Raw genomic sequence first — 23,613 nt, 5'->3', positions numbered from 1 at the left:
AAATGCTTTGTGATCAGGCATTTTGTTTGTGGATTTGATAAATTTTTAAAAATCTTAGTTAATACAGTTTTGAGAATGCACTATTCGAAGAATAAACTAAATGGTACTATAAATAGAACTAAAAGGAGGAAGAAAGGGTAAGAGACATGATCTTTGTCTATCAAGGATTATAAAATAAACAGATATGACATAAACAGACAAATTACGTAAGTCAAAAATTCAGTAAGTGGAACCAAAAACCATAAGGACTCAAAAAAATTTGTCTATAACCAACATGCATTTTCTAAAATGTAAAGCCTAATTATTTTATGTTCATGTAGTTAAAACAAATTGTATTAAATCAAATTCGTATTTAGCAAACCAATTATATAACTCCAATATTTATTATATTCTCTTTTGTGTGTTGTCAGCATCCTGAACTCAGAAGTGAATTTTTTTTTCCCTTAACATGTTAGATACTTCTTAGGCTATAGTTGTACTTTTTCCAGAATGTTATATAAATGGAATCATACAGTATCAGCCATTAAGTCTGGTTTCTTTCACTTTGTAGAACACACTGGAGATTCATCCATGTGTTTGCACATATCAGTGGTCTGTTCTTTTACATTGCTATGTAGTATATTGCATGAATGTACTGCAATTTCTTTATTCATTCACCAGTTAGTGAATGTTAGTTTCTGGTTTGGGCAATAATGAATAAAGTTGCTGTAAACAGTTGCATACAAAAAAAAAAAAAAGATACTTCTTAGGCTGACTCACCACTTTATATTTTAGCATAGCTTCAAAGATGTACTTTAAAAAGTTGGAAAGTTAGGTTTTACCAGGTGAACGTTACAGGTCTGCAAATTGTTTTCTAGCAGTGCCTTCTGTTGGGGAAGGGGGCGGTTCCTCACAGGGTGACTGTTCATCCCAGTTTGCCTGGTAACAGTCTGGTTTACAACTGTCATCCCAGGATAATCATTGATAGTGCTGCTTTTCACTTTCATGGTATCGTAGTTTCAGTGACAACTTATACGGTCACCCTATTCATATACTAAAATGGCTAGTAAATGACTATGTAAAACATTCGAAAAGGCCTGTGGGCTGAGATCCCCCTACAACATTAGCAAAGCATTGCTCACGATTAGTCTTGAGTCACGTACTCCCACACTGGAGGTTTGCTGATTAGCTTCAGAGCCAGGGGTTTGTGGGGTGCCTGAAGATGTGTCTTTTCAAAGCTCCTGTCATTTCTAAAGACTCTCTTTCCCCATATTATCAAATTTCTGGGGCTTCTGAGTTTAGGAGGATCCTTAATATCTGCCAAAGGAGGTATTTTTGTTTGGGATTATTTCCATGAAGTGTGCCATTTTCTCCCTTTCCTCCTCTTCCATCTGCCCTTTTCTCAAGAAAAATGAATGAGATCCAATTAGCTTTATTAAATCAGTAGCCACAGAGGTCCTACCAGCTCAGGAGTCCCAGAAGTTATCCCAGTGGGACTAGACAAGAGCTATATATAAAACTTCAAATTTATGAACTTAAAAGGAGCTCTGGTACTTGACTATATACAGTCATCCCCCCTCATCTGCGGTTTCTCTTTCTGCGGTTTTCAGTTACTCACGGTCAACCACAGTCCAGAAGCAGATAATGCTCCTTCTGATCTATCGTCAGAAGGTCAATAGTAACCTAATGCTATGTCACAATGCCTACGTCATTCCCCTCACTTCATCTCATCACGTAGGCATTTTATCATCTCACATCATCACAAGAAGAAGGGTGAATACACTACAAGATATTTTGAGAGAAAGTGACAACATTCACATAACTTTTATTACAGTGTGTTGTTGTAATTGTTCTAGTTTATTGTTATTCATTATTGTTAATTTCTCACTGTCCTCAATTTATAGATTAAACTTTATCATAAGTATCTATCTAAGGAAAAAACATAGTGTGTATAAGGTTCAGTACTATCCCCAGTTTCAGGCATCCACTGGGGGTCTTGGAACATATTTCCTATGGATAAGAGTGGACTACTGTACTTTATCCTATACAGTGAGCTTCAGGGATTTCGTAAATGCTTGATTCAAATTTACTTGTAAAGAGATATATTTTAGCATAGAACACTTACCATAGAAACAGTGCTCCAGTAAAAATTTTTCTGCCCTTTTTGTTTAATTGAAGAGTGTTATGAGAATGCAAGGCAAGCTTTTAAAGGACTCATTCAGTTTGCAATAAATCCTTTGTGATCCAACTGAACATTAGAATTGTTTAAAGTAAATACAGACAATAGAACCAAACTGAATATTGACGTTAGTAGCAGATTGCAATTGTCACCCATAATCTAGGGTTTCAGATGTTTGTATTACTATCCCCTCTCTCTGCTCATTGATTGAATTTTAAAGAAATATCATAAATTTGAATTTCAAACAAATTTATATAACTAAAAACCCTTTTATTTATCTTATATATTAGGAGTACACTTAACATTTCATTGAAAATATGTTTACTACTGATAAAGAATATTTTAAAACCACTGTTTTAGTTCATACCCAGATTTTGTGGAGTAGGTCATTAAGACCCAGGGAGGGTGACTAACTTGCCAAATGTCAATCACACTGTGAGTAACAGAACTACAGAGAAAACCCATGGCTTCGGGTTTGTGAGCTCCTCCTGCTTCCTCGCACAATAATGTGATCAATTACCTCTATTGTGGGAATGGAAAACCCGCAATTACAAGCCCATGCCTTACTAGTAGTATATCCTTCAGTATATGAGAACAAAAATTTTAAAATTATGCTAATTAAAATAAATATGGCTTTTCAAGCCCTTCAAAAATACCTGAATTGATAAGATCAAGAAAGCAAAAATACAACCACCAGATTGGGAAGAGGTATTTCCAGATCATATATCTAATAATGAACTTGTATTCAGAATTTATAATGAACTCTTAACAACTCAATAATAAAGAGAAATTAAAAATTTGACTCATTTTGACTCAATTAAAAAATGAGCAAAGAATCTGAATAGGGGCACCTGGGTGGCTTAGTCAGTTAAGCATCTGCCTTCAGCTCAGGTCATGCTCCTGAGGTCCTGGGATTGAGTCCCACATCAGGATCCCTGCTCTGCAGGGAGCCTGCTTCTCTCTCTGCCTCTCTCTCTCTCTCTCTGTCAAATAAATAAATAAAATCTTAAGAAAAAAAAAGAATCTGAATAAACATTTCTCCAAAATATTCAAATGGCCAAAAAGCACATGGAAAAATGTTCAGTGCTATTAGTCATCTGGGAAATGCAAGTCAAAATCACAATGAGATACCACTTTATACCCACTAGGGTGGCTAGAGTCAAAAAGTCCAATAATAACAAGTATTGATGAGGATGTGGAAAAATCAAAACACTCCTACATTGCTAATGGGAAGGCAAAATGGTGCAGCTGCTTTGGAAAAGAGTCTGGCAGGTCCTCAATCAATTAAACACACAGTTATCATAGAGCAGAATTTGCACTCCTAGGTAGATACATACCCAAGAGAAATGAAAATATATGGTCACACAGAAACTTGTATGTGAATATTTATAGCAGCATTATTGCTAATAGTCTAAAAGTGGAAAAGCCCAACTGTCCATCAATGGACAAATGAGTCAAGAGAATGCGGTATATCCATACCAGGGATTATTATGCAGCCATAAAAAAAGAATGTGGTACTGAAACATACTACAATGTGAATAAACTTTGAAAACATTATACTAAGTGGAAGAAGCCAGTCACAAAAGGCTACATAGAATCTGATTCTGTTCCTATGAAAGTACAGAACAGGGAGAACTATAGAAACAGAAAATAGATTAGTAGTCACTTTAGTGCTGGGATGGGAATGTTGGAGGGGGTGGGTGATAGTCCAAGATAAAGGATTTCTTGTTGAGGTGATGAAAATATTCTAAAATTGACTATGATGATGGTTGTATATATCTGTGAATATGCTAAAAAGCAATGACTTGTACACTTGAAATGGGTGAACTCTGTATGTTAATTATATCTCAGAAAAGCTGTTAAAAAATTCCTCAATTGCCATAATTGTCTTTCATAAGAAAATACATTTTCTCCTCCCTATCTTAGTTATGGAACCCAAGATTCTGTTAATCCTAAATAAAGACCTCTTAGATTTCAGTCTCCCTCCCGCTACTTAAATATTGTTGTGGTCATTGATTAAATGGTATCTGCAAGACATTTGGAAGGTGACCTATCACTCTGATATATAATTTCTGTATGCCTCCTTTGGATACATTTTAAATGTGTTTATTACAGAAAGGGCATTTCATTACCTACACTGCACTTTCACAGCCTGTTTTTAAAAAGTTAAAGTTTTTCATGAGACACCTAAGCTTATCCTTGTTCAGGTTGCATATACATGTAAAATCTTCCCCCTTTACCATTACAATAATAAGACATTTGATGAAAAATAGGAGACACCCGAGGGGCTTGCCAAGCTTTTCAGTCTCTTAGAAATGAAAAACTGTTATGTGAAAATCATAAAATGTAGGGCTTTGGAATTATAGGCCTTTTCTTTTTATTAAATAAAGCAAACTTACAATAGACATTCAGATAAGGGAAGGGAACCAATGGAAATGGAAGAAGTAGACATTCGCTTAACAACCTAGCTTGATAACAAAATTCAGTATTGAGTCTAGATACTTCAGCTTTGTGTTATCTGCTTAAAACCACTTGTAAACAGTTGCTTCCCATTAATAATGCTGAGAGGCACATGGTTTCTGCCTAAAAATCAAATCCGAAATTTAGGATGTCAGAGCATTTATTTAGCTTTGGAAAAGTTTACATTTGTTTTGCTTATTTTTGCTTTTTTAAAAAAACTGTTGTTTGTTTTTTTTAAGATTTACTTATTTATTTGAGAGAGAGAGAGAGAGAGCACAAGTGGAGAGAGGGGCATAGGGAGAAGAAGAGAGAGAACCTCCAGCAGACTCCCTGCTGAGTGCAGAGTCCCATGTGGGGCTCAATCCCAGGACCCTGAGATCATGACCTGAGCTGAAATCAAGAGTTGAACCCTTAACTAACTGAGCCACCCAGGTGTCCCTACACTGTTTTTTATTTGTCTTTTGTATTTTGGAGGTTTTTTTGTTTTTGTTTTTTTTACAATTCTTTTCAACTGTTTTTGAGGCAATGTGTATGGAAGTGCCAAGCCCATGGTCTGGGAAGAGTGTGAATCCATTGAGTGTTCATTAGATCTGAGTGTTTTGCCTAACTTTAACTACTAACAAAATCAGGTTCTCCCCGTATTTCTGTCTCCTTACAAAAAGAGTTGAGTCAGAGACCCATTGATGCAGTAAAAATACTGAATGTGAATAATCCTCATGATGAGTAGCTGGCATGTGGTCAAGCAAGGGTTAATTAAGCGGTAATGTGGTCTTGCCTCTGACATAGGCAGCTATGTGATCTTGGATAAGGGGTATTAGCCCCCAGACTTTCAGTTTGCTTGTTTGTGAAATAAGAAAATTAGACAAAACCCTTTTAAGTGAGATTCATTCCAGCTCCAAAGTCCTGGGATTACATGTGTTCCCTCCATGCCAATGCTCAGGTCAGTGAGGTTTTCAGCTGGCTGAGGTGCCTCTCAGTCCAGCCTTGCCACTGTCTTGTTTATCCTGAGTTATACTCTGTGGTTCCTTATTTTCCTAGTAGCATGCTGTGACACTGAGGGCAAAAACAAGTTTGAACCATAGGGCAGAAATCACTCCTAACGATTCCTTCCGTGACAAACTATTACCTATCTGGGCATGCTGGTCAGAGAAATGATGTTTCTAAGGGGAGTGCCTTTGCAGTATTCTTCACAGTTTTGTAACAGCGCCTGTCGAATGGCTTGGAAGGAACGCAGAAACCTTGGGGGTCAGTTGGGGTTAAAGCACTAGCAGTCCGAATCTGCTCATGGAACAGCCAGGATGAATGATTAACCCAGTGAGTCAATTGTTCAGTGAGTGGGATTGAGAATGTTGGTGGACATGGGGGCTGGGGCGGAGAGGGTGCATGCAAGAGCAGAGGAGAAAGTTAAAAACCAGATTGGTTTTCAAACCATAACCAGAGACATATATATATACATGTATAAATACGCATAAATGCGCACCCATGAGTTGAGTTGACTTGTTTGTATGGTTATACCTGCAGGTTCTTTGTTACCAGATGGAGACTATTTTTCTATTTCACAGTCACACACATATGTACAAGTCTGCACACATATGGTTCAGTGATATGCACATTGAAACCAGCACTCACAAATAGATTGAATCACAAAATCTCTGAAAAAGTCTTGTATAGGAAGAGAATAAATGCAGGAAGGAGGAGGGTAAAAGCTTCCCCCTTGGAGCTGGTTTGGTGCCTTTGCTTTCAGGAGCGGCTGAGGCAGCCAGCTCTCAAGGAGCTGCACAGACAAGGGCAGGGAAGTCAACGCAAAGTCAGAGGAAGAAGAGAGGGGTTCACACTCCATGTGGCATTCTCCCTCCTCCCCGCATGGTGTTGTGATTGCACCTGCTGCATGTGACCGCGGGCAGCCACCGCGGCGCAGCTGCCTCCGTGCTAGCTCCCGCCCAGCCCTCATTGAGAAAAGGGGAGCCGGAGCCAGAGGAGGGGGAGGAGAAGCGCCCCGCAGAGCTGCCTCCTCCACGGATCCCAGGAGGCTCCTTGGAATGGGCACTCGACTGTTCTGACGTGGAGACTCCCTCGGGAGCCCCAGCCGTTTGAAGACAGAAGGGAAAAGGGAGAAGCCCGCAGAGAGCATCAAAGGCTGAGGGGTGCTCTAAAAGGAACCGGGGAGTCCTTTGAAAAGAACCTATCATGCACTGAAATGCTTTCTGGAGAAGGGGCCATTAGCTGCCTCCCCTTTTGCTCAGATGAAAGGAACCAGCAAGGACGGTCCTGAAGTATTCCTCAGGGGCCTTTTTGTCATTGTTCCTTTTGCCCCCTTGCACACGACTGTTTGCTGACCTTTCCAGAAGAATCTCAGTCCCCCCCAGTTCCAGCTGAGAAGACAGTTCTTAATAAAAAACAAAAAAACAAAAAAACAACTCCTGCTGTTTGAATGGGAGGTGCGGCTTGCTTGCTGCAGTTCTTTTTGCTGTGACATTTTGGAATGTCTGCAGAAACTTCAAAACAAAACAAAACACCAAAACCGTAAAACTCCTTGGATTAGGCAAGAGAAAAGGAAGTTTTTTTGCCAAAACAAGAAGTAAAGGAGAGGTGGTAACTTAGCCCTGATCCAGGACCTGGATGATAAAAGCCTTCAAGTTCTAGGAATCAGCACTTCCATCCTAACAAATAGACAGGAGAAGGAGGGGCTGTGGGGTATCGCACAGAGGCAGGTTTTAAAAAGAAGCCTGAGACCGGTTCAGAACCTCAGGCCTGTGTGATGCCTGAAGACCGAACTACGGGGGGACGCCCCTCAGGTGCCTTAGCATCAACTCCCTTCATTCCTAAAACTACATACAGAAGAATCAAGCGGTGTTTTAGTTTTCGGAAAGGTAGGTAGATGATCTGTTAATGTCCCTTTAAAAAATGTACATATATTTGCGTATGCTTTAAGGTCAGTTGATGTTCGGATAAAATGGAAGTTTGAAAACCAAGAGATTAGAACTGTAGGAGAGTGATTGCTGTGTGTCTCTGCTTGCCTATATTTATATTTCGAGGTTCCTATTGACCTGTCTATGGCTGTGAATGGGCCGGGTAGGTGGGGCTTAAAGAAGGGTAGTCCTGTAGGGATCACCTTGACTGATGGAAAGCCAAGCGAGCTGGCCTGGCCCTTCTGAGAGGAGGGGCCAAGGCGACCTTGGGCTGCTGCCAGACCCGAATCAAGCAGCCATGTTGTGACTTCTTGAAATCAGTCCCTTTCAGTTCCTTGTTCTCTGCCCCCATCACCTCGGTTTTGTTCTGGCTGCCTGTACTTGCTTCCCCTCCCCTGCCGAGAAAATTTGAATAATTAGGTTATCTGTAGTGACCCCTTTCAGGAGCCTTTTGACCATATTGACTAACACTGATTAGAAATAGGGGTCACCTTGACTTTCCAAATATATCAAAAGGTGGCATTGGCAAAGCCCAAAGACTCGAACTATCAGGAACAGGGAGTGGGAAAAATCTCATGATTTATGATCAGTAAAAGAAGCAATGCATTTCAGAATTGATTTGTGCAAGGGGAGTTAAAGGGTACAGCATAGGTAAAATAAAATGCTTTTAGAAAACATTTATGTATCAAAATATTTTTAAATGCCCTTTTGCTTTAAAATGGGGATAGTTAAATGACATGATTATTTAATTTGGAAGTAGGTAGTTATAATTTAATGTCATGCATAGTAAGCTAATAATTTAATCAGGAGCAGATATGACTCGCATCTAAGGTTCTTCCTTTTTTCTTTGATCTGCCACCTATTAACCCTTTCCACTTACTAACCAACACAAAAGAGAAGAAAACAAAGTAACAAAAAAACACGTGTGTAAAGCAAAATATAGTATGAACTTTTTTAAGACTAAACCTTGTTCCTTCTGAGTCTTTCCCTTTGAGCAGTTAAGATCTGCCTATGATCATTATCCTGTACTATTAGCAAGGAATTCAGGTGTTAATTTATATTCCTCTCTCATCCACAAAGGTAATTAAGTGAGAGATATGTGCCTCAGATTTTATAGATCTCTAGAGATTTCATGGTTACTGTTAAGACTGCATCATTGACAGACAAATTGGTAGCAGTAGAAATTGAAAAAAAAGCGAGGGAGTCGTTGCTTAAAGGACTTTCTCTCTTTTTCTAGCTCTTCCGGCCCTCAGCAACTAAAGTGAGTTTATCCAAACATGCAGAGAAGGTCTACTTTTCCAGGCTATTGCCGCTCATTTGTAACGTGAGATGTTCTGGGGACATTTAATGTATTTTGGAAGCACAGAGCAAGGTGTTTTTGACTTTTTCCACCGTCTCTCCAATAGTGGAGCCTGGCATATCTGCAAGAATCCTGCCTAACACTGCTATTCATTATGCCCTCTTCCCTTGCTCCTTAAATACCAGGGAGGCAAGGCAGTGCCTGCAGAGAGAATCCCCATGGGCTGGCAAATGGCTACCACGGGTGTGGGGAACACTTCCACCTATCATCTCCTGTGGATTATTTTTAAAGTATTGTCCTGTCCTGTGCAGTCCTAGCAATCTGAGGAATGTTCGGCATGCCAGTCTAGGATTGACAGATTTCTAATTTACAAAACTGCATTCTGGTTTCTGTCAGAACCATAAAGGAGAGGAGGAGCAGGAAGCATGGAGCTGTTTTAAGTTTCCTTCCCCTTTAGCCAGAGCCAGCAGCACACCAGGCTCTGTCTCATTCCCTGGCTGCGACCACAGTTGTGCAGGGAGGCTCTGGGAGAGAAGCAGCTTCTGTGTGCGCAGCGCTAATCACTCCAGCCCGCAGTGGCATGACTCACTGGGGTGTTTACATCTTTATGTAAGGTCCTGCATTGAAAAGAATGGACTTTTCTTTCAACCCTGGGTCCCCCCGCCCCAAACCATGCTACCTTAAGAAGAGAGTGTTCTTTTGTGCCTTGTTTAATCTCCTGGGTACTCAAGTAGTTCAAGAAGTGGACCCATTTCTGCATTCCTGCGTTCCTCAACCAGGCCTGTTGGAGAGCATCAGCTTAAGTCATTTCAATGAAAGCAGAGGGAGAGTGCATGATTCATGGAAAAGCACCCAGAGCAAAGAATGTTGACGCGTCTGCTTTTCCTAATCTACATTTAAAACATATTTTTTTACCATTTTCAAGGGTAGGCCAACAGAAGAGGAGACTTGCCACTTTAGAAATGCCCTCAGAATGAAGTGTGCAGTTGCGTTAAAGTTTCCGGAGACCTGGTGGTCATGGAGAACTGCATGCTGGGCAGGGCCTAACTGACTTCTCAGGGTTGTTTTCTCTTCCAAATCCCTTTGGTCTTTTACTGTCTTCTTCATCTCTCCATTTCTTCGTTTGGGTACTAATACAGATTGCTGAAAATGTTTTCCCAGTGGTTTGAAAAATCTAGGAACAGAGAAACATTTCTTAGGCAGGAAGCTGGGGATGGCAGTGCTTTGGATTTATGTTCTAGAGACAGAATGATTCCAATGTATTTTTACCCTGTTGATTTTGAAACTATATATGTAATTTTTTTTTTACCTCTATAAGGCTAATATCTAATATGGGAAGCATAACCAACCTTTTGATTACCTGGAGGTGCATACCTTGGTTCCTGAATGTTAGTGTTAATTTCTGGTCAAATAGACTAGCTAGGTAATTTAAGATTGTTATTCTCACAGGACACACTGAAGTAAATTTTAAAGTCTAACTGTATCTTGTTTTGGGGTTTTTGTTTTGTTGTTTGTTTGTTTGTTTGTTTGTTTCTTTTTTGTCTTTTCCTGAGGTGCTCTCCTCTTAGAGATAAGTCATCATTAATTCCCTAGAGCTTTTCCCCTACACTGTAACCAGTTAGTAGCTGTGCATTATTGCTTCTTCCTTCTTTTTAGACTTCCAGCTCCATTTCAGTTTCTATCACCTTAGTTCTCTGTGCCTTTATTGCTTCATGCACACAACTTATTTTAACATAGGAAGAACTCTTTGAGACAGCATCCATCCTCATTTCCACCCTAATGTTCTTCACAAATTCCTACAACACACAGGCCATTTGTAAAGCACTGACCAACTGGTATTCCTGAAAGAGTATTCTCAAGCGTCCCACAGCTCAAATATTTTTATGAGTCCCTCTGGCTCCCGGGAGGAAGTCCTAACTGTTTCATGTAATTATCAAGGCCTTCTAACCTATCGCGTCTATTCCCTGGAGGATAAACTCCCAGTTCCCCAGACTGCCCCACTCTTTCTCCCTAAACACATGTTCTACTCCACCGCTTTGCTTTTTTTCACTATGCTATGACACTCTCTCTTCTCTGTTCAAACTTTATGCTTCCTTCTAGGCATTGCTGGCTCTCATTTCTCATCAAGTCTTCCCTGCTCACGCAAGCCTTCTGTGTAGTCCTTATATTTCTTATATGCTGCCACCTGGCCACCTTATCTTCATAGCCATCTTAAAGTGCTTTATATACACTTGTGGTAAAAGATAGATAAGTAGATAGATAGATGATACATACATACATACATACATAAAGATAGAGATTTATTTACTTCTTCCCAGAGTGAAGAATGGTAATAGGTCTATTCATTCGAGGATTCAAGGTTTATTGCAAACTGGTGAAGTACAGTATTATTATGTATCTTTTCCTACTGGTCCATAGGCAATAATGAGTTTAAATAGTTTGTCATGGTTGTGACATGGTTGAATAAAACCAACATTTTCGGGCGCCTGGATGGCTCAGTTGGTTAAGCGACTGCCTTCGGCTCAGGTCATGATCCTGGAGTCCCTGGATCGAGTCCCGCATCAGGCTCCCTGCTTGGCGGGGAGTCTGCTTCTCCCTCTGACCCTCCCCCCTCTCATGTGCTCTCTCTCATTCTCTCTCTCTCAAATAAATAAATAAAATCTTAAAAAAAAAAAAACCAACATTTTCTTTAAAGTTTATTGTATGTTGTAATCACACTTAATGGAAATAGATTTGTCCAATAGAATGCAACTATCCAAATCCATATAATTTTAAATGAGTAGCTCATTAATTCATAATATCAAAATATTATGGAGCACGTACCAAGTGATTCTGGAGATGAGTAGGCGAAGAAAATACATTGCCTTGAATCTATGAGTTCACACACTCCTTGAGGATAAAGAGACATAAACAATTACTATGTGGTAAGCCCTACAACAAAGTATATATGAAGACTGAAGAGCCATGAACAGAAGACCGACCATGGGCTTATCTGGGAAGGCAGTAATTCATCTGAACTATGTAAAATCAGATATAATCATTTAGATAGGAATCAGATTTAGACATTTGCTCCTGTATTCTCCTAAGAGAGTGGTCAGCACACCTATGGAAAAAAAAACTATGTCTGAATTGAATTAACGTAACATAGTGGAAAAGGAAGACTCTTAGAATTGTATAGACCTATATTTGTATCCCAGATCTGCCACTTTCTAGATGTGTGACCTCAGACCACCTAGCATTTCTGAACTGGTTTGTAGAAGGGAGCCCTCTGTGCAGAGTCCTTGGAGTGTCAAATAAAGAAAATACATGCAAATTGCATGGCTTGGTACCTAGACATAAACGGTGTCTGCTGGTCTGAGAGCTAGGCCACTATTCTGGCATTATTACACTTCTTCGTTTTACCAAGCCTTTCTTTTTCTCCCTCCTTCCCCACTCTGACTACAAAAAGAATCAAGATTCTACCAAACATTCACTGGTTTTTATAGATTCGGAGCTCCTGGGATTAAGAGATTGCTAGCCATATGAGATTTTTTTGGTTGCTTAGAAAGTGTTGGTGATAGACTGAAGTAAACTTTGACTGTCTTTGTTTCTTAGTTCTGTACTAAATTGGATGTCTTTTATCTTGATTTGTCTTTTTATCGTGGGTGAATGTTCATTTTTAATTAAAAATTATTATAATCCTAGTGATACCAAGACTTATTCTGCTAGCAGGATTGCAGTAAGCAGAAGGATAGGTAAAAGGAAGTTCTCCATATGGCTTAGTATATGATCTATAAGAGGAAAAGGACAAGAACTCTGAGAAATCATGACAGCAGAGAATATGAGTAATAATGGAAAAGTTGTTTAACTTCTGGCTTTTCATCAGCACACCACAGACTTTTTTGTTTTCCAGTTTTTATAGAAATCAACAGCCTGAGAATTATTGATGAGTGTCATTTTACAATGGAGTTATTCACTTATTCCCATAATTGAGGAAGTGAAGTATTTTGTTTTAATGCACACATTAATTCCACAAATGTTTATGGAGCACGCTATCCTTACCCATTTTGAAATTAAGTTCCAGGAATGTAAGCAAGAGAGTTTGTCTGTCGGTCTTGGAGCATTCAGGCGGCTGGAACAAAATATCATAGACTATGTAGCTGATACACAACAGAAATTTATTTTTCACAGTTCTGGAAGCTAGAAGTCTGAGATCAGGCTGTGCGAGCCCTTTTTTGGGTTGCAGACTGTCAAATTCTTGTTGTATTCTCCAGTGACAGAATAGGAAGAAGCATGAGAGGTCTCTGGAGCCCTTTACCCAGGCACTAATCCCATTCAGGAGGGCTCCACCCTCATGATCTAATCACCTCCCAAAGGCCCCACCCTAATACCATCGCCTTGGGCAGTAGGTTTTCAATGTAGGAATTTGGAGGGCACACAGACACTCAGATGTTTATTGGATAGACACCCCTCTCTGATGTTTATTGGATAGACACATAGTCTACAGCTTTTATCCAATATTATTTATAATAATAAAAAATGCAAATAATTATTTTACTATAGTGATTATAAAAGTACATTCTTCTTATGACTGGTGAGAGAGAGTAGTCCAGTATAGATAGGCATCTAAATAAATAATTACAAGGCAATGCTAAGAAACCAAAGAAGAAACATATCAAGGTTTGGGTCTGGAGCGATGAGGGAATGTTAGTAAAAACTTCACACAGGAGATGATATGAATTGAATCTTGCAGAATAAGTTTCCCTAGGTTGACTCATGATGGCAAAACTTACCTTCTAGAAGGAAGCCTGAAGATATGTTAGTTCATATTGCACTTAAGGAACAACTAATAGTCCGGTATAGATAGAGAGCATGTTGTTTGTGAGCAAGCAGTAGAAATGAGGGTGGATATGGCACAGGGTCTGGCACACAGTGGGCGCCACCTAAACATTTGTTGATTGAATGGCAGATAAAGAGGCAGAGATCAGATTGTGGAGACTTCGTATTGCATGAAAAAGAGTTTGGTTGGCCAGTGGGCACCACTAGAAGAAATAAAGCAAAGGAATGTCACGATCCAATTTAAATATTATGAAGATCACTATGGCAGCACTTGCCTGAAATAAATACTCTGCTCTTCAAAAAATCACTTAAGAAATATTAAGGATCTAGCCTAATGTAGTGACAGCGAGTTTGGAAGGGACCCATGTGGTGACTAAGTGATGGTCATGAAGGAAGGCGGAATCTAGGTTGACTCTCAGACGGCACTTCAAATGTTCAGGAGGATAACTGGAACTGATAACCAAAATCAGATTACAGGAAGTAGAACAGGTTTTAAAGAAAAGGTAACTTCATTTTAGAAATTCTGAGTTTGGGAATGTTTTGAGATATCCATGTTGAGAGGTCTAATGGGCACTTAGAAATCCAATGCCAAGGATCGTAAGAGTGGCCCAAACTGAGATACAGATCTGGGAATAACTGTTAGACAGTGAGATTAAATGTACTCAAGCAAAGAAATTGTGTCAAGTAGCGTAAAAATAGGGCTGAGGACAGAACCCAGAGGACCAACAAATTTATGAGAAGGTTGTAGTAAGTAGCACAGTCAAGAAGGAGATTGATAAGAGTATTCTGGAAGGCAAGAACTATGTAACACATGAGAAGTGTCAGGAAGAAGAGTGACATTGACAGTTTTAAAGGGAGTGAGGCATGCAGTAATACAAAAAGTAAATTTGGCTTTCAGTGATTTGACAACTAGGAAGTTATCAATGACTATAGAAAAAGCTCTTTTAGTAGAATGGCAGTGTCAGAGTCCAAATTGCAATAGGTTGGCAAGGACAGAAAGTGATGAAATGGAGCCGGAGTTATACTTAACTGGGAACCAAGGAGCAAAAAGAATAAATAATTGCAAGGCACAGAAAATCCAAGAAGGTTTGGCTTTGTGTTTGTTTATTCATATTTAAGATCGGTGGAATATGAATATATTTATCTGATCACACTCAGTTAACTTCACAGGCTGCCTCTAGCTATTGAGTGTATAAATCACACATAAAGCAGGAACATCACAAATCCTGAAGGAGATTTAGATCTCTCTATCTCCAGTTGGAACAGCCTCCCACAGGTATAAAAAAATCACCTGTGTAATTTACCTTCTCAGCCCAGTGAAAAGTCACTTCCTTGGTGATGCTTTATGACACCATCAATGTACTTCCAAAGGAAGTACACATGATGTACCTTTGTCACCTAGAAATTCCAGGGATGGTTTTGTCAGGTAGTGTGAAGCCTCCCCGGGAATTTAAATGGATATAGCTAGAACCATTTGCATGACTCACATCACAGAGTATATTCTTGTTAATAATCTGCTAGTCAGTGTGTCCTTTTCCCCATGCTGCTAGTTGGGGATAGGCTCATGACCTTTGTGCTTTCTTGTTAATCTTAAAATTTGAAGTTTCACTGCTTCCTCAATGAAAATGCTAAACAAAACAGCCTAAAAAAAAATTTCCCCCTAACCTTCCACACAAAAAAACGTGCTCATATAGGACATTAATTCACATCTACCATTATAAGACAGAGATGGTTGAGACATTCTATTTCCAATGCCACAAATTGGGAAGGATATGTTTATTATAATCACTTACTAATTCTTTGCGAGACCAGACTTACAGCAGAAAACTATTAATTTTCCACAGGAATCTCTAAGCATGTGTATCTATCATCTATATGCTTTAACTCTCTTACATATTATATTGCTAAATAGACATAGCTCTTTACATAAAGGAAATCATTTCCTTGGGCAGGATGCATAAGATGTTCAGTTTTCTCCTTCTCTATTTTTTTTTTTCCTGATCTTCCTCCAAATTTGCATTTTCTCAGCAGAAATTACTCCTGCTAGTGTGATGACAGAAATTTAGGTCAGAAAGCTAGTAAGCAGCAGCTTTCTTCCTCAGTAACTCATTTTTCAGCCAGTGTGCACACTACACAGTATTATGTAATAGATACAGAGTGGCTCTGGAATCCAATAGCCCTGAACAAATCCTGGCTCCATCATTTACTAGCTATGTGACATTCAGCGAGTCACTTAACCTTTCTGTGCTTCAGTCTCCTCCTTGGTAAAATAGTGGTGACCACCTCATAAAATGCTGTGAGTTTTAAATGAAAGAAATGCAGATAAACCACTTGTACCCATGCCTAACATACATAAGTACATCTTCGCTATTATCACTTTTTAGAGCACAAAAAAGATACTCTATTTTATTCATTTTTAGAATTTACTAATATTTTGAATTACTAGAAAATGAGGACATATGGTCATTGTGATTAAATAAAGAGGAAAAGGACTGGTATTTGGGAATGAGCAAAGGTTTTAAGGCTGAATAAATCTGGATATGGACTTCCATTCCAATACTTGGGGTTGTGTAATTAACCTTGAGCTATTCGCTTAATCTCTCTGAGCCCCAGTTTCCTCATGTATAAGATAGTTACCTTATATATTTATTATGAAAATAAGAGAATATATGTCAAGGACTTAGTATGTAATAGGTCCTTAATAAATGGAAAGATGTTAGGGCTTTTGCCTTTTCGTGTCTTGCTATACTTCTTAAGTGAATTCTTACCACAACACAAAGCTGTATGTACAAAAAAGAAGGAAGGAAGGAAGGAAGGAAAAAAGGAAGAAAGAGGAGAAACCAGAGTAGCCATAAAACAAAACTTACTGCTTCTTTTATCATGTCCCTAAGTTGTTGGGAAAAAAGAAATCCTGAGAATTTTAAGAAAAGAATGTTTGTTTTTTATTACTGTATAAAACAAAGTCTTGGAAGTTTGGTTCTTATTTGTAGCACACAGAGATGTTGAGTTGCAACATCTTTAGTAGGTTTTCTGCTGGATTTAGAGAGAAACTTTAGATAATATATTTATCAATCTAAAACAATAAGTGTAAAACCACAGATACATAAGATGTATTCCCAGATGTCAATATTGTTATTTAAAAAAAAAAAAAAAAACTATTAGTGGGGCGCCTGGGTGGCTCAGTCGTTAAGCGTCTGCCTTCGGCTCAGGTCATGATCCCAGGGTCCTGGGATCGAGCCCCGCACCGGGCTCCCTGCTCCGCGGGAGGCCTGCTTCTCCCTCTCCCACTCCCCCTGCTTGTGTTCCCTCTCTCGCTGTGTCTCTCTCTGTCAAATAAATAAATAAAATCTTTAAAAAATAAATAAATAAATAAACTATTAGTGCCTTTGAAAGGCTATTTTCTTAATTTTGACAGAATAGAATCCAAACATCTCAGGCAAATAAGCATCAAAGAACTCCACAGGGGGGAAAACAAAAAAGAACTCCACAGAAAAAGAGTCAGTATTCTCCATTCATAATCAATTTTCAAGCTTTGTTATTAAAACACTAAAATATCTTCAAAGTCATTATTACCACTGTATGGGTTAGAGTTTGGTATTGCTGCAAGCAACAGAAAACCCAGCTAACAGTGGTTAAACATACATTTGTCTCACATTAAAAAAAATCATAAAGAAGGTGCTGCCGGTATTGGGTCAGTGGTTCAATGATTTCATCCCCATTGTCTCTGAACCTTTCAGGCTTTCCCTCATGATTACTATCTAATAGTCAAAAGATGACTCTTAGATCAACAGATAGCATGTCCAAGTTCATGGTAGAAAAAAAGGAATGATTGGCAATTCCAGCTGTCTTTCTCTTTCATCAACAACAAAAATCTTCCTAGAGACTCCAAAGACTTCTTAAACAGTGGGAGAGGGATTTAATTTTCCAGTCCCTAAAATGGAAATGACAAGAGAAAATAGGGGTATGAATGTCTGTTGAGTTAGCAAACAATGTTTCACACCATTGAGAAACTGCTTATTCCAAAGTCTACAAATTTAGCTGAATAGACCTGTTACCTACATTAATTTTCCTGCCCTTAGAAGATGCCATTTTCTAATTTTGCTTTCTATGTATTTGAATATTAATATTAGTTCACTCAACATTTTTTCCTACAGTGAATATATGAATTCCCTTAATACTAGATTTGATATCAGGTGTTGAATAGTTTGGTTTGTTGTTGTCTTATTGTTTCTACCAGGGCTAAAAATTTTCTCTTCGTTAGCCGTCGTTTATTGCTTGGAATGTGATGGTTTTGCATTGCTGAATCCATACATAAATTATTTTACAGATAGGGAGGTAAAATATTTGTTTTTATTGTTCAATTCTTAACCTAATGTTTTTGAAATAATTCCCCAAGTATTCTGGAGTCTCACATAATTTCAACATGCAAGACTAATTTTTCTTTCCCTTTTATGAAACCATTAGACCATTAAAACTATTTAGTGATATTCATCCCATCTGGGAACACTGGAGTGACATTTGCTTTGGCTTTCCCCACCTTTTTTCCTCATAGGTTGATCATTTTTGCCAAGCTACGACCTGATATTAATGTATTTTAGAGGCTTGCTTTCTTTCTTTCGAGAGAAGAAGCCAATACAATGGCTACTCTTTATTGGAAAGAAGGAAGTTTACAGCACATTTTGAGTAAGTTAGTGTAAAGGCTCAGTGGGCCCACTGGTGGGGCACCAGCTGGTAACAATCTCCACAGTTAGGGTATTGCTGGGTCTTGCCTTTGTGCAGCTGGAACCAGATGAGATGAGAGCAACTATTGTCCTCTTCATAGATACAACCCACTCTTTGCTTGTTAGTGAGAGATGGGACAAAATTAGAGTCCTTCTTTGTGCCTAAAGCTGCCTTTGGGGCTAGCTATTGAAAGGGTCCAGTCCCTTCCAAGCAGCCATCATGGCCTCCATTTCCAGCCCAGTCATCTGGTCATCATCAGTAGGAACACCACCTCCAGATGCCATGGAGTGCACAGCAGGGACTCCATTGGGACTGCAGGCCCTCAGAGCCCACACAAAATAACTAAACTTTCATTTATTGCAGTGTTTCTTATATCAAAGTGGCTATCTCCAACTTGGTATGTCTATTTGGTGTGGGGGCTAAATATGGAATTTAGGGGAGAAGGGTAGCGTAAGACAAAGCCTTTTCCTTTGAAAAGTTGTGTATCATGGATTTGATTCTGGAAAACTGTGAGGTACTGATTGTTAAATGCTTGTCAGCCTTTCAGTCTTTGTTTTTCCTTTATATTGAGGATTTTAAAAAAATAACCAAGTGGGGTGATATAAGTTCCTCAAATTCATTGTGAGCCTTTGTTCCTCCAGGCATTTTTGGACAGAAACTGGAAGACACTGTCCGTTATGAGAAGAGATATGGGAACCGTCTGGCTCCAATGCTGGTCGAGCAGTGTGTGGACTTTATCCGACAAAGGGGGCTGAAAGAAGAGGGTCTCTTCCGGCTGCCAGGCCAGGCTAACCTCGTCAAGGAGCTCCAGGATGCCTTTGACTGTGGAGAGAAGCCATCATTTGACAGGTAGATTTCAAGATTTCATTAATCATCCTGCACTGAGAAATCCAAACTGAACAGAAAGAATGCAGTGAGCTGAGACAATAGAACCTTAATTGATGTTATAATGGTTTTAGAATATGAATTATATAGCCACACAAGGGTGGATTATTTTTATTAATTTAGAGAGTCAAAATTTTGACTTTTTGTCCCTCTTGAAACATGATTATTTCTTCTTCTCCTTTGGTCCTAAATTAACACTGTGTTAAACTTTGGCATCAGAAAAGTGAACGTTTAAAATAGGAGTCCTCTCCTGTTCAGTGGTTTTTTTTAATTCTTTCAGCTAAGAGATACTAAAAGTATTAATAAGCAGAGATTGGGATATAGGCAATGTAATTAAAATAACTTTTTAATAATAATAATAAAAGCATTATATTTTTTAATATATAGCTTCACCTTAATCTAGAGTAGATTTATAAGGGAACAAGATGTATAGAATGATGAAATTCAGGGACTAATGGAAGTTCCAGGAAAGAGCATATAAAGCATCCATAATTCCACTAATTAAGAGTTAAATATGGCAATATTTTGTAAACTACCTTCTTCTCTTCACTTTTTTAATTAGTAGAAAATAATATTTTTTATCCCAATATTATCAATTTAGCATAGTGTAGCAGATATTTTTCATATTAATATTTGAAATATCCCCAATATTACAATATATTTTAACTGAATACTTGATGGCTGGCAACCTCCGTAAGCATAATTTTCATATCTACTATTTCACTCTACAAGTATATTGTTCATAACCATTTCAACAATTGGGACATGCTGTCATCACTTTTATCACCACTATAAATAATGTTGTAGAGGATATCCATTTACATAAATATTTTCTATTTTTGGATTTTCTCCTCAGGAGAAAGTCTCAGTATTGGACGTTGTGGATAATAATAGTCTTATTCTTGAAAATTGAAAATTGCATACTAAGTATTATTTCTCTTTGAAAGCATAGAATTAGCACATGGATAGACACAGATCTACGGAACAGATAGACAAGAAGACACTTGAATACATGCTATAAGACAAAGGACGCATCTTTGGGAATATGGACTTTTGCTAATAATCCAAGAAATGCACATTAAATCATTTAATGAATGCCCTTCCTCTAGTCACATTAACAAAATCTTGAACAATGGTAATACTCAGTGCTGGCAAGGTAGGCACCCTGATGGTAAGAGTGCAAATTATTATAGTCTTTCTAAAGAAATTTGGTAACATATTTCAAGACTGTTTTAGCAGGAAATTCTTGTCCTAGAAAAAAATCAGATATGTGGAAAAAAACTTAAGTGCAAAGTGGCTTATTACAGTTTTTGTAATAGTAAAAAATGAACACCAATCTATTATCTCCAGCAATAGAGTATGGTTAATTAAATAATAGTGCATTAATATAATAAAATATTATGCAATTATTAAAATTTTGGAAAAATGCTAAAGCTATCCAATAATAAGTGGAAATAACAAATGGAAAAATAAGACAGGATAAATTAATTGATTAAAATCCTACCTGTTTACAGAAAATATTACAGACAGTTTATAGACATTCATAATTTATCTCTGAAAGATAAAAATTAAATGTGGAGACAAAGAAATGAATCCAAAACCAGAGTTGGAGAACAAATTTCAAAAACACAGATATCCTTTTGGCAGGGGAGCCCCATGTCTTATTTTATACTTTAAAAAAGAAAACCTAAACAGTAGTTGCAAATTCAGGCCTATTCACAAGACATACACAATAGTTTATCTAGAAGAAATGTAATTTTTTTATTTTTTTAATTCTTTCAATTTCCAAAATTGAAAGAAATTTGTCCAGTGGGATCCTTATAATAAAATATCATATAATGGGATAAACAAATCTTCTACAATGAACTTCATGTGACATTGATAAGTTTCAGTGGCTTTTTCTTATATCATATATGGCCTACTATATATGCAGATGACATTATAGAAAAGTATATTTATTAAAAATTATTCTTCTATAGGCATGTACGATTTGGTTCTTATAACAAGATTCTCGTTAATATGGGAAGAATGGAGGGATATTTATAAGTTTTAAGATCCTATAAGAAAAGATATGCCTTGTAAGCAGTTATCTCCGAATCATGTTCTTAATACCAAGCTGATAATGAAATAGTGTGCAATCTTTATATAAAATATGATCTCACCTATAAAAGAAATTATTTTTTGTGTGAAATACATAAATGCATAAACAGACTGAAGAAAATGTAACAAAAGATAAACATTGATTTTGTGGGTTAGTGAGTGATGTTTTCCTTCTTTTTTTTAATATTGTGATTCCAATAAGCATTCATTACTTTTATAATCAGAAATTTCATCTGAAAGATCTTTTAATTACCTGGTGATTTCGTGCTACATAAAAATCTCCTTTCTTTTAATTTCGAAAGAGTGATTACAGAAGCTACCTGTCAACTAGAAAACCTATAGAAAAGAGTTGGGGAGAGTATTTGAATGTTAGCACAATATGGTAACACCACTAGCATCCCGCGAGGAAAAGGAGAGTGTTCTTCATTTGCTCGGTCACTCAGTGTTTCAGGTCTGTAACAAACCACGCCAGAACTTTGTGACTTCAGTAATAACAACCGGTTATTGCTCATGGTTCTGCCCTTTGGGCAGGAGCTGGCCAGGATGTGCTCCTTTCTCCTGCACATGATGTTGATTCACGAGATCAGTTAGGTCTGAAGGATCCAGGATGGTTTTACTCAGATGTCCAGCGCCTTGTCCGAGATGGCTAACGTGGCTGGACGCTGCTTGAGCCTTTCTTTCTCTCTCTCCCCTCCTTCCCTACCCTTCCTCCCTCATGCCCTCCCCCACAACCTGTCACCCCTCCGCTCCCCACCTCCTCCTTCCCTCCCTCCATCTCTCTCTCTCTGTCTCTCCCTCTATAAATCTCACATCTAATAGAGCTGCTCGGCATATGGCCTTTATCTCTAGCAGATTAGTCAGACTTAGTGACATGATACCTCATGGTTCCAAGAAAATGAAAAGGGCAGTTTGCAAGCCTCACAAGGGCTGGGTCCGGAGGACAGTGTGATTTCCGGTGCAGTCTGTTGGTCAAAGCAAGTCACAGGACAGGCCCGCCTACATTTGAAGAGAAGGGAAATAAACTGCGCCACTTGATGGAAAGAGGGGCAAGCACTTGAAGAGAAGGAAGATTTGTGGGACGCTATTTTTAGAGAAAATCACCACAGCTTTAAAGTCTTGAAATCAAGGGGAGTAAATCCCCTTTGTTCTTTCCCAAGATTGTTTTGCCTATTCTAGGTCATTTACATCCCCATAAAAAAAAAAAAAAAAAGGAAAGAAATTTAGCACATGCTTGTCAATTTTTACAAAAAATGTCTGTGAGGATTTTGATTGAAATTTCATTGACTCCAGAAATCAACTGGGAGAAAATTGATATCTTAGAAATATTAAAGCTTCTTTTTTTTAAATTTTACTTATTTTTAATAGAAATATGAAAGCTTCTAATCCATGAACATGGCCCATCTCTCCATTTCATTAGAACTTTTTGCATTTCAGCAACATTCTGTATTTTTCAATGTTCAGATCTTGCTCCATTTTGTTAAATTTATCCTTAAGTATTTACTATTTATAGATGCTCCTGTAAATAGTATTGTTTTTAATATTTAATTTTCTAATTGCTCACTGCTGGATTATCCAAATACAATTGATTTATAGAGAGAGAGAGACCTTTGGTCCTATGGACTTGGCAAGTTCATTTATTAGTGCTAGTGGGACTTTGTAGATGCCTTAGGATTTTCTACGTATATAATCTTGTTGACTGTACATAGCGAGAGTTTTATTTCTTCCTTTTCAATATGTAGGCCTTGTATTTCTTTTTCTTGCCTGTTTGTACTTGCTAAGAATTTGTCTACCATAGTCGTGAGTGAACATACTTCTCTTGTATGTAGAGGGAGGTTCTCAGGCTTCCACTGCCACGTGTGATGATAGCTATAGGTTTTCCGTAGATGACCTTTATGGGGTTAAAAAATGTCCTTTTATTTCTAGTTTGCCGACATTCTTAATAATGAATGAGAATTAAATTTTATAAAATCCATTTCTTTCTGCATTTATTGCAGAAATTATCTGATTCTTCCCTTTTGTGATGTTAATGTCCTGAATTACATTAATCTATTTTCAAATATTAAACCAAATTTATGTTGCTAGGATAAGCCACATTTGCTTGTGATGCATTACTCTTTTTATATATTGCTGTATCTGACTTGCAAATAATTTGTTAAGGACTTTGGGACTTATATTCATCAAGGGTATTGACCTGTAGATTTCTTATAGTATCTTCAACTAGTTTTGTTATCAGAGAAATTCTGGCCCCCCTATTAGCTGGC

The 23,613-nt window shown here is 38.0% G+C and overlaps 1 protein-coding gene across 2 annotated transcripts in view; it reads left to right on the top strand.

The window, feature by feature from the left end:
* ARHGAP24 (Rho GTPase activating protein 24) overlaps window positions 1-23,613 on the top strand; it is a 503,873-nt gene that overhangs the window by 435,271 nt on the left and 44,989 nt on the right. Inside the window, exons 1-2 of one of the 2 annotated variants that reach the window (XM_021702251.1) lie at window positions 7,377-7,488; window positions 19,009-19,216. In XM_021702251.1, coding sequence (XP_021557926.1) covers window positions 7,377-7,488; window positions 19,009-19,216 — 320 coding nt within the window. Of the gene's footprint in view, window positions 1-7,376; window positions 7,489-19,008; window positions 19,217-23,613 lie in introns of those variants that run through there. The other variant, XM_021702249.1, reaches the window with a different exon arrangement.

Source organism: Neomonachus schauinslandi, chromosome 2 (genome assembly GCF_002201575.2).
Source record: "Neomonachus schauinslandi chromosome 2, ASM220157v2, whole genome shotgun sequence".
NCBI classification, from domain to species: Eukaryota; Metazoa; Chordata; class Mammalia; order Carnivora; family Phocidae; genus Neomonachus; species Neomonachus schauinslandi.
Note: the sequence above shows the minus strand (reverse complement) of the source record. Positions and strands in the feature narration are given on the sequence as shown.